Source organism: Staurois parvus, unplaced genomic scaffold (assembly GCF_062004578.1).
Source record: "Staurois parvus isolate SC_StPar_1 unplaced genomic scaffold, SC_StPar_1.0 ptg000162l, whole genome shotgun sequence".
Classification (NCBI taxonomy): Eukaryota; Metazoa; Chordata; class Amphibia; order Anura; family Ranidae; genus Staurois; species Staurois parvus.
In genome coordinates this window covers 1,380,026-1,392,116 of record NW_028317958.1, presented here as the reverse complement: position 1 = coordinate 1,392,116, position 12,091 = coordinate 1,380,026, and the positions used below count along the sequence as shown (strand labels likewise).

The following is a 12,091-nucleotide window of genomic DNA, read 5'->3' as shown; positions in this document are numbered from 1 at the left end:
TGAAAGTTATAGCGTTTACAAATGGTGGGAAAGATACTGGGATTTTTAGTTTTTTTTATACTAATAATGGCGGCGATCAGGGACTTATGGCGGCGATCAGCAACTTATGGCGGGACTGCGGCGGACATTCTGACATTGGGGGGTACTGACTTGGGGTCGCTGACATCCCCAGTGACACCAATACAGTGGTCAGTGCAAAAAAAAAACACTGACACTGTACTAATGGCACTGGGGAGGAAGGGGTTAAGTTTATTATTCAGGGAAAGGGTTAACTGTGTGAGGGGAGTGTTTTACTAGGGGGCGGGGGTGTGTACTGCAGGGAACACCGCTGATTGGGAGAGAGAAACTCTTCTGTCCCGATCAGCGTGTCCTGGAGCTGTCAGGGAACTGACAGAAAGCATAGCTACTGCAGCTGTGCTCTCTGTCAGCGATTGCCGGCGATCGTCGGGACATAGCCGGTAACGACCGGCTGTGACCCGGCGACTGACATCTGCGGCTGTGATCGGCGGGACAGGTAGGGCGGCGGCGCGCCTCACGCGCGCCTCCTACCTGTTTTAAAAGCACACGTTTTAAAACGTGGTTTTGCCCAGCCGTGCCGCCCTGCCGCCGTATTTCTACAGTGGCTGGGCGGCATGTGGTTAATTAAACTTCCTAAAATCTCAACCTACTAGATGTTGAAACAGCAGGTAACAGAAGAAGTAAAGGATGTGAACACAAATAAGTTTGTTTTTTCATTTTTGTGAGAACACAGACCACTGAAGTAGACCTGCTGCTACACATAGGGGATTATTCACTAAAACTGGAGAACATAAAATCTGGTGCAGCTGTGCATGGTAGCCAATCAGCTTCTAACTTCAGTTTGTTCAGTTACTGTTGTAAACCTCAGACATGAAATATGAACAAAGCATATCCTTGGGTAATGTGTGCTTGTCTCAATCCAGGGCACTAAGGGTCCTTTCTGTCTGCTGCCTTGTTCCTCTGTTATAAGCATGAGTCACTTCTGACAAGTTTTCCTGACACCAAGACAACCACTTTAACCATTTCCATACCGGGCACTTTTACCCCCTTTGTGCCCAGGCCATATTTCAGTTTTCAGCGCTCTCACACTTTGAATGACAATTGCGCGGTCATACAACATTGTATTGTGCTATATGTCTTTGGTGAAAATAACCCAAATTAGGATGTATTTTTTAGTTTGTAGGAAAGTTATAGCGTTCACAAACTATGGTATAGATCTGAATATTGATCAATCCTGAAGTACTGACAGCCATTCTAATTTCTTGAGGTCCAAGAATGTCAGAACAGTACAGATATCCCCCAAATGACCCCTTTTTGTAAAGTAGACAGTCCAACGTACTTCATAAGAGGCATGGCGAGTTTTTTAAAGTTGTTTTTTTTTTGTCATAATTTTTCAGAAAATGAAAAAAATGAAAAAAATTATTTTCACTATTTTTTTTTTACATACTGTCACCAGTGCAGTACTGCATCATCATATAACTGGCATGGTGGTGATCAGGGACACTGACTGGTGACAGTACGAAAAAAAAAAAATATATATATATTTTTTTTTTAATTATTTTTTATTACATTTTTTTTTTAAGATTTTTTTTTTAATATTTCACTATGTCCAAAGTAGTATAATGTTACCATAGTAACATTAAACTACTTTGGGGAAGTGATCAGTATTTTTTTTTTTTTTACACAATTTGCTTATAGCAAAGAATTACTTTTCTATAAGCAAGCATTTACCTGAATGACATCGATTCATTCAGGGTTTTTTTTTTGTTATTTTTTGTGCTTAGCTGTGATTTGGCCACAGCTAATCACATGACATGTGCATGTGATCGCTGTGACCATTCACAGCTAGACACTAGAATACAATGGATGGCATGAATGAAGCCATCTATTGTATACAACTCTCATGTGACCTGCTGTGATTAGTCACAGCAGGTCACATGGTACCGGCAATGGGGGCCGGTACTCAGATCTGTCATCGGCTGTGTCCGAAGTACACGGCCGGTGACAGATCGTGCCGCTGTGCGGCTCTGCAAGCGCAAAAACTGCGCATGCCCGGGAGGACGCAATATGGCGTCCACCCGGAAATCTACAGCATTTTGCCGGCCGCCAAACGGCTATTCTCCGGGCAGCTATTGGTTAAAGCGTAGGCCCAGTCAAAATTTAATACAATATATAAAAGTCAGCAGCTACAAAAACTGTAGCTGCTGACTTTTACAAAAACAGACATTCACCTGTCCTTCAATCTCACAGTGTCGTCATACCGGCCGGGTTGACCGGTTGCCCCGTGTCCCCGGCGCCGACACCTTCCATGTGGGCACCTGGCTGTGACAGCTTGCAGCATACAAATTCAGTTGCCTATATATATGTATTTATTTATTATTTTAGTTCTGGGTAATAGGGACTTTTCATGTTGTGGCTCATCTCTGGTTGGTGTGGACCCACTCTGTATTAGTTAAGTGATGTTTAGTTTATTTAAGAGGTGATGGGATATACATACTAACTATGTTGTAAAGAAGGCGGCTTGTCCCTCAAAATGCATCAGCCTATTTGTCTGTGTGATCTCAATCACACATATACAACGCTTTTGGCTTGTGGGCATTTTGTGAGTATGTCCTTGGCTTGTTCTTGATTTTGATAAACATTTTCACCAGGCAATGCACCAGGCATTTGCACCCTCTCTTTTTGTCTATATTCTGTTATTTAGTAGCAAGGTTCCCCAAATCGGAAGAGGGCAGCATTGGTTAAGCATTCCCGTGTAGCACAACTGCTGAGGGGATTTCCATAGTGATGCACTTGGCCTCTACATCCTTTTTTTTTTCTGAGAATAAAGTTTTATTGAATAATGTGGCACATAGACAGTAAAGAAAAACAAACTAAATATTTCAGAAATAGTGTTGTCATCAATTGAGACAGTAATCCTCCATCAGGAATAGCGGACAACACAAATGTGGAACGTGAGACAAATGTATAAAAGATGGTAAAAACATCCACCCATTATGGGCTCAAATGGCCTCAATGTCCTTAGTGCTACAATGTCAATCTTTTTGGTTTCGTTTATTTCTCTTTAAGTTTACCATTCTAAATGGTGCCATATTGATTTGTGGCAAAAGTTGAGTGTTCCTAAAAAGCATGGTTTATTGCGACACGTCTTTTCTCATCTTCCACTATCACTTTAATTGGTTGAGACATCTCAAAGCTACAACAGGAAGTTGGTGCTGGAAGACTTCCCTTTTCCAGACGTGAACCAATTAGCTATCTAATGCCTAGCATGTGTCACTGATTGCCAGTCTTTCTCTGATCAGCATCTGAATGGTGAAGGAACTTTACTCAGGGCCCCCAGTTCGATGAATCTTAGTAGTACTGCCTCAGGAGGCAAATACTCTCCGGCACAGTGCTCCCCTATATGAGTCTTGATCGGGCCACGTGATCTCATGTTCCCAGGAGCAGTTGTTCTGTCTCACTATGCATGTAGACTCTAGAGCTCCTCAAAGATGACCTTTGGCTCTTACTAGCACATCTTAATTATTATGCCAGACCCATGGATGGTACATTGGTGCCCTGATTCCTTACCCAAAAAGTCTCCTCTTTTTTTTTTATTTCACAGCCCATGAAAAGGACCATCTCGCCACATATTTATCACTGTACACCAGTCTTTCTCAACCTTTTCAACACAGAGGAACCCTTGAAATATCTCAGGGAACCCCATGCTAAAAATTACTCAATTTGCAGTTCATGATACATGAGTGTGATGGTCAGTAGAAAGAATACTCCTTACACTTGTGATCATTGGGAAGAATGCTCTTTACACTTGTGGTCATTGGGAAGAATCATCCTTACACTTGTGGTCATTGGGAAGAGTGCTCCTTACACTTGTGGTCATTGGGAAGAATACTCCTTACACTTGTGGTCATTGGGAAGAATTACCCCTTTTACACTTGTGGTCATTGGGAAGAATACTCCTTACACTTGTGGTCATTGGGAAGAATTACCCCTTTACACTTGTGGTCATTGGGAAGAATACTCCTTACACTTGTGGTCATACGGAAGAATTACCCCATTACACTTGTGGTCATTGGGAAGAATACTCATTACACTTGTGGTCATTGGGAAGAATACTCATTACACTTGTGGTCATTGGGAAGAATATTCCTTACACTTGTGGTCATTGGGAAGAATACTCCTTACACTTGTGGTCATTGGGAAGAATACTCCTTACACTTGTGGTCATTGGGAAGAGTGCTTCTTACACTTGTGGTCATTGGGAAGAATACTCCTTACACTTATGGTCATTGGGAAAAATTACCCCTTTACACTTGTGGTCATTGGGAAGAATACTCCTTCCACTTGTGGTCATTGGGAAGAATACTCCTTCCACTTGTGGTCATTGGGAAGAATGATCCTTCCACTTGTGGTCATACGGAAGAATTACCCCATTACACTTGTGGTCATTGGGAAGAATACTCCTTACACTTGTGGTCATTGGGAAGAATACTCCTTACACTTGTGGTCATTGGGCAGAATACTCCTTACACTTGTGGTCATTGGGAAGAATGCTCCTTACACTTGTGGTCATTGGGAAGAATACTCCTTACACTTGTGGTCATTGGGAAGAGTGCTCCTTACACTTGTGGTCATTGGGTAGAATGCTCCTTACACTTGCGGTCATTGGGAAGAATGCTCCATACACTTGTGGGCATTGGAAAGAACTACCCCTTACAGATAGCTAAAAAGATCATTGGTGTCAATGGGAACTTATCTTTGAGGCAGAAAGTGCTATTGCTCAAGGAACCCCTAGAAACCTCTGGAGGAAATCAAGGGTTCCATGGAATCCTGGTTGAGAAAGCCTATTCTACACTCCTGCATGTGCTATTACCAAGGCTCTGTCATTTTAGACACAAGCATAATTATATGATGATTAGTTGTTTTCACATGGCATGTAAACGAGGTAACAGTGCTAATATCAAGTATGTAGTGATTTCAACAACTGCTGCTTTAAAACAGTACCCCATCCTTCAGTCAGACTGATGATCCCAGCCAGTTGCAGCTATGCCCCTGTTGAAGCTCAAGTAGAAAATATACCCTCCTAGTGACTTGCACACATGCAGATTATTATAACAATGACGATACGTATAAATAGACAAGTATAAGTATAAACAGACGTTCTCAGCATTAGTTCTCGCTTTAGTTCAGGCCCTTATAATTTATTGCTCTGAGTTTCCATACCATCAAACATTTTATACTCAAAAAAGCTGCAAACCCGTTCTGACTTTGCTACTTGAGAGCAAGTGTGTAAAAGACAATTTACCCAGTAAAGAGAAGAGACATAAAAAATAAACATCTCCTGGCTCTGTGTTTAATAAAAAGGGTACAGTTAGAAGCTTGCATACATTTTTTACAAGCTACAGCTGCTCAGAAATGGGTTCTGTACTTGGAAAAATTAGGTAGTAATACAGTAGGGGTTGTTTTAAAGGTGAACTACAGGAAGATATAAAAGACGCAAATTAATGCAGCTCTGTATTCACTGATACATTGTTAAATGTATTTTTCGTAATGAAAGCTATTTTAGTACTTGAACCTGTCCTAGTATCAGCCTCTTGCTTTCCATGTAAGCTGAGCTCAGTCTGGGAGAAGGAGGTGCAGGACTGGGATATAGTCAGGTGTGCTGCAGTGTTCATGTGCTAACAAAGAACATGCTGATAGGAGGAAAGAGCAGAGTGACAGGGAAATTATCTCATCAGTGTGCTGCTTCTCCTTCCACTGCTCATTCACAGGCTGAGGGAGGGGCAAGAACGGTAAAGCCAGCCATAGATGGGTCAAATCTTGGCTGTTTCAGCAGGGACTGGCCAAGATTTAATCCATGTATGAGCAGTCTGGTTGTACTGAAGTTGATCCATCAATCCACTTCAGTACAGCCAGCCTGTCAGATATTTTGCATGCAATCACGGTTGTCCCTTCAGTTGATGTATCGCAAGCAGAAAAAATGGGCATTGCAGTTTGTTGTATATGGGGCTGCGTAGCCGCAGACCAGTCAGGGTGCCCATGCTGACCCGTGTCCACAGCCAAAAGGGCCTACAAGGGGCATATGAGCATCAAAACTGGACCACGGAACAATGGAAAAAGATGGAATGGTCTGATGAATCATGTTTTCTTTTACATCATGTGGATGGCCAGGTGCATGTGGACTGTTTACACCACAATGTACTATGCAAAGAAGGAAAGCTGAGGCAAGGTGATTCTTGGGCAATGCTCTGCTGGGAAACCTTTGATCCTTCCATTCATGTGGATGTTGCTTGACACATATTTTGAGTGATTGATGGTTCCACTGAACAGAATGGAGTTCAAATGCAAAATATTCATGTATGACTCAAGTGTTCCTTTGACCCCTAACACTATTTAACCCTTAAACGTTACCTTGTTGGCGATGAAACTATCAGCGCTGATGTCTTGGACTTGTTTCACATGGGCTTCAGCTTGTATAAGAGCATTGCGAACAGCAGGCTTTGACAAAGTATCTGCAGAGCTTTCAGCGAGTTTTGTTGAAGCTTTTAATATAACATTCAGCTTCAGTTTGTAAATGTTGAACATAGTTTCTAATGGGAATGGCGAATGCCACTTTAAACAAGCTGCTATCAGGCTTTCAACAAGCTTCAAGAAGTGCTGAAGCCTGCTAGCAGCTTGTTAAGGTGGCAATCAGCACGTCCATTAGGATTCATGTTCGGCATTTATAAATTGGAGTTGAATGGTATTTTAAAATATTCAACAAGGTTTACTGAAAGTTCTGCAAATGCGTTGTCAAAGCTTGCTGTTCACACTGCTCTTATATAGGCTGAAGCCCGTGTGAAACTGGCCTCCTACTTAGATCTACAAGTCCTGTGGCCTCTAAGTTAAACAGAAATGATCAACGAGCCTTATGGCGGTTGTACAGCAGATGGTCAGATGATGGGAGGCTGCCGTGTTGTAACAACATGATGAATTTGTCTGCTAAGATTACAGCCCGATGGTTCTGTAGGACACTCATGGCATAAAGATGAACAAACTCGCCTGCATATTTATACTCTGTCCAGGCTCCTTGGAGCTGTCCTGTTATCTTATCCTGTTTGATTCTTCGCCTAGGATTGGTTGAGAAGGGGATCTGCTGAAATCCAGGCTACTCCATACATCTACAATCACTATACATTCTTTGTTGGCCAGATCAGGGGATGAACATAACTCTGTTGTTTCATTGAGCACTAGCAGTTCATAGATTGACCTGGAATTGGTGTGTTATATCAATCAAAGTGCAGTGGATTTTTCACTTAAAATGCTTTTGTTTCTCATTCTCAGCTCGGCACATTCAAGTCTCAGGATGGGGACTATTTTGTGGAGCCTCTTCAGTTGGAGGATGAGAATGACTATGAAGAGGAGCACAACAAGCCACATATAGTATATAGACACATCACACCTCAGCAAAATGCATCAAGGGAAAAAAAGACGTGTGACACAACAGGTAACGGCTCTCCTTCCCTCTGAAATAGTTAATCGTTCATGACTTATTGACATGTTCTCTGTGTGACTGTTCAAGTATTAAATCAGGGAGGCTGAAGTTTTTGAGACATCATGGCAGGTATGCAGGCTTATTCAGCAACAAAGAGGAAAGCTCAGTAAGGATGTGTAGTTGTCTATAGCTACCAATCAGATTGCCTGAACATTCAATTACCAAGCCACAGGCTATTTATTTTAGCTCCTGGTCACTGAGTAGCAATGTAGTAAGGTTAAAATAGGTGTATTATACTGGGAAGGGCTGCATGTAAGGGGGAGTAGTAGGGTGGATTTTGTTTGTCATGTCCTCCATGTTTCCCTCTTTGTTGGGTGCCAAGCAAGGGTCACATGAGAGGACTACCCACGTCACTCTGGTTTTCACACACAGTACCTGATACTCTGTTCTGTTTTCACCAATGCCCTCGGTAAGGCTGAGGTTGTCATCAGGGAATAATCAACCTTAAGGCGGGCCTCTACATTTAGAGATGAATGTACATGATGTACATTTGCACAACTGTTCTCCAGTTAACTCGATCATGCTTATGATCGAGTTGGCGGTGCCGTACACTGACCACAGCCACCTCTTCAAATTTTCCCACTACCGATCCCAGTAGTAGCATGGAACTCTGCCATGCACATAGCACGGGCTCCAACGTACAATTGACTTTAACTCTTGAACTTTCATACCACTGTACAGGATGGAGACGTCTGCAATGCAGTTCCATTATGGTTGCTATGGTAGACTAATGCAGCATAGGGAATGCCAACAACATCTCCCTCGCGGCTAGAGACCATTCCACCTATAAAAGGCATATGGTTACGAAAGGCTGCTTTTTGACTGTACCTTCCCTTGCTTGAAGCAACCGCATGTATAACTTGCATTAAGTTGACTCTTTCCATGTTAACTCTTCATACCCCATGTGGCAATGGCGCAAGCTTTAGTGTGTGATAATGCTGGTTACATGCTTTACACCCCCTTGAGTAACTTAAGACCAGGCAAAAGGTAAAGTTTCAATACTTTACTGAATAAAGTGCAAAGTGATACAAAGTCCAACATAACACAGTCTTTTCCTAAGTTCCTAATCTTACTCAGGTTATGTGCTACCCTGGCATAGCTGCATAGGTAGATTCTGTATAAATAAAGCGTCCATCAGAGGCATTCTCCAGTAGCTGGTGTCTTCAGAGAGAACCCCAAGTTCCGATGACTTCACATCTTTATGGCAGGCTGTGACATCTTTGTAGTCCTCTTTAGTGTCGATCTCCTCGGGGCATCAGGAAAATGGGCAAGCCATGGAAACAACAAGAAGCAAAGCTAGGCAGTCACCCTAACTCTGACTGATCATCCTGATCCTCGGACTCGGCTCACTGACCCCTTTTATAGGTGCTGTGGGTCACACCCAAAGATTCCACCAAAAAGCCAAACAAGTAAGAAAAACATTAACCCCTACCATCTATCTGGGGCAGCACCTATCTAGCTAATTTCAACCTGCCTACATGCAGTTAGGTTAACCCGTTATTTTGCCTGGATGCCCAAGTCTCATGTCCAATTTAACCACCACCCTAAAACCACACGCTTATACAATATCTGCAAAGAATCCTGTTTGGGATTTTAAAGGCAACTGAAGTTTTTATCAAACATGGTTCTGGTTGCCTTTAAAATCCCAAAGAGGAGTCTTTGCAGATATTTTAGGGATGATGGCAACCCCTATCCACAACTGAAAGACTTTTACTTTCTATAAAATCATAGCCTTAACCCAGAGGCAGGAGAGGTACTGGCCTGGGGCAGTATGGTGGAGATGGTGCAGCTGGGATGGAAGCCTCTGCTGCCTGTACTCTGTGATGTCTCCAGTATTCTTCAAAACCGATCTGTCAATTCAGATCAGCCTTGCTGACTGTATACAATAGAAGATTGGCTCTCCGAGTAAAATCAATGAGGTTCTGCTGCCCCTGTGTTTTTTTAACCTTCATGGTGCAGTGCATCTTTGTCAAAATCCCTGTCAACAAAAAAAATTAACCATGAAATAACAGCATACAAAAAAGTGCATGAGGGTGCTAATGGTCCAGCCCCTGGAGAGGAAGGGCCTTTATCCCTGAGCTCCCGATAGCGGCAAGACACTCTAGTCCACCTGGCAGAAACCAGATGGACTCCGACCTTAGGGACCAGCTGAAGCCAGTCCTCCCAAGAGTTAAGGGAGAGCTCTCCCAAAGAAGGACCCCCTGTTGGGGAGGGCAAAAAGACCCATCAAGGCCACAGATACTTCCCACATCGAAGCAGGGCTGATAACTCTACCCCCTTTTACCTCTGGGGAGTGAAAAATAAAAAACATGTGCAGTTCAATAAATAATAGTTCAATAAATAAATTTTAAAACATACACATAAATGGACAAATACACATTGCAGGCCTTTGGGCCAGCATACAAATTGTTCCCAATGTGACAGCTGTCCCTGCACTTAATCAGAAACGTCTTCTAAATAGAGTGCAGAGGACATCTTTCACATGGGCAGCAGGGCCCCGTTGATTACAACATTGAGCCAATTTCCTGCTCTTCATTAAGGTCAGAGTCCTGTTTTTCATTAATTTATGCAGGAAAGCTACTCATTAATTAGTGCCCTGTTTGGATTATAAACCTAATAAAAATAAATAAATACCAGTTTAACCCTTTGTTAACCATAATTACATTTAATTAACTCCTTTGTGGCCTTTTTTTTGCTATGTTTACCATTCATATGTAAAATTGCATTCACTTGTTTTGTAGCACTGCATTAAAAATGCTTTATGCAGTGGTGATTAAATACCACCAAAAGAAAGCTCTAGCTGTGTAAACAAAATGATAAAAATTGAGTTTGGGTGTAGTGTTGCATGACCGCGCAATCGTCATTCAAAGTGTGAGAGCGCTGAAAGCTGAAAGTTGGCCTGGGCAGGAAGGGGGTAAAAGTGGGGTATTGAAGTGGTTAAAAAAGAGACACGTTACAGAATAAAATTTCTCTTTGAATGAGTTAAAAGATTCCTTAGTTCCATAGATTTTGGTTATCTTCATGCCAATGAAATTCTGGTTCCCCATGCTTATTGTGACTAAACTGACAACATTTAACAATGTCCAACAGCTTTCCATGAACCAAATCATGGTAATCTAGGGCTGTCCAGGGGCGGACTGACCATTTGGAAACTCGGGCACTGCCCGATGGCCCAGGGTCAGTAGGTGGCCCCATGAGATGCCCCTGGTACCTTTTTCATAGGCTTTTTTGAGTTTGGGCAAGGACACAGGGGCCCCATGATCCCCTATTGCCCGGGGGCCCCATGAGTTGTCAGTCCGCCCCTGGGGCTGTCATTTCTTCACTGGCCCTCTCAACACGGTGATTGAAAAGTAACTCCCTATTTTAAACTATTTATAAATTTTTTATATGAAGTTACTTTTTTCTCAATTCTTTAATGTATGTTCCTTAATATATGACAATTAAATCTGCGATACCATGAATGCCGAAAGGTATCTCACTATGTTGCAAGATAAAATCTGGCCAGTTGTCAATACCCTGGAGAATATTGAAGACTTGATTTTTATGCAAGATGGTGCTCCTCCACATTTTGCTATTATTGTTCGTGAATGGTTGAATGAACATTTTCCTGGGACATGGTTGCGTCAACATGGTCCGCATGAGTGGTCAGCCAGAAGCCCTGATTTAACACCCTGCAACTTTTTTCTTTGGGGTTGGTTGAAGGAACAAGTTTACTCTACGAAACCAAAGACTTTAGAAGAACTTGAAGGGCGACTACGAAAAGTTAGTTCCTGCGCAGATCAGTTGATGCGATTCCCGAGTGGCTTCAGAAGCTGCAGGCGAATGCTGGTGTACATATCGAATTTTAAATAAAACTCCATGTCATGTGTGTTCTTCTCATATTCATTTTTTGTAAAAATAATGATTAAAAAATAAATAAGATTTTTAAAATAAGGAATTACTTTTCAATCACCCTGTATATACACGGACATGCAAGCCACATCTGTCTCAGCTCCCTGGGGGCTTGAATGTTGGCGTGTTCACCTTGGGTATCACAGTATTCTGCTGTGGCACTGCTTAACCTTAATCCCTGGCCTAAACACCAACCTAATCGTACTGTAGCTCCAAAATTAAAATCCAACACTGAACTAACCCATTGTTCTTGATACTCACCTGTATGAGGAGCCTGCAAATACTCACTGATGTGATGACAACTCTGCACCACACATATTGGAGCCAAGCTGTCAGCACCAAGAAGTAATGATCTGTCTTTTTAAAAAAGACCATTTGTACAAATGAAGCCTCCAATGACAGCCATCAGCTCAGCAGCTGCTGGAGAGCTCCTGGTCTTCTCCTGACTTAGTAGCTGAGTGTTCTCATTCTATAGTAAGTGTGTCATTATCCTGCAGACTTCTATAAAGCTCCTTGTCATATGGTTAAGCCATTGCAGTCTCTGTCCACAGACACGATATCCTGCATGGCAGAAGGAAAACGGCTTTATTGGTAACCTGAGGAAATAAGAGCACAAAGCTGATGACAGCATCTCCTCCGAGTCCTAAT

General features: G+C 42.4%; 1 protein-coding gene across 1 annotated transcript in view; it reads left to right on the top strand.

Annotated features, from left to right (window-relative positions):
- Positions 1-12,091, top strand: part of ADAMTS9 (ADAM metallopeptidase with thrombospondin type 1 motif 9) — a 357,735-nt gene that overhangs the window by 39,223 nt on the left and 306,421 nt on the right. Inside the window, exon 3 of the mRNA XM_089675998.1 lies at positions 7,342-7,504. Within this exon, the coding sequence (XP_089532124.1) occupies positions 7,342-7,504 (163 nt within the window). The remainder of the gene's footprint in view (positions 1-7,341; positions 7,505-12,091) is intronic.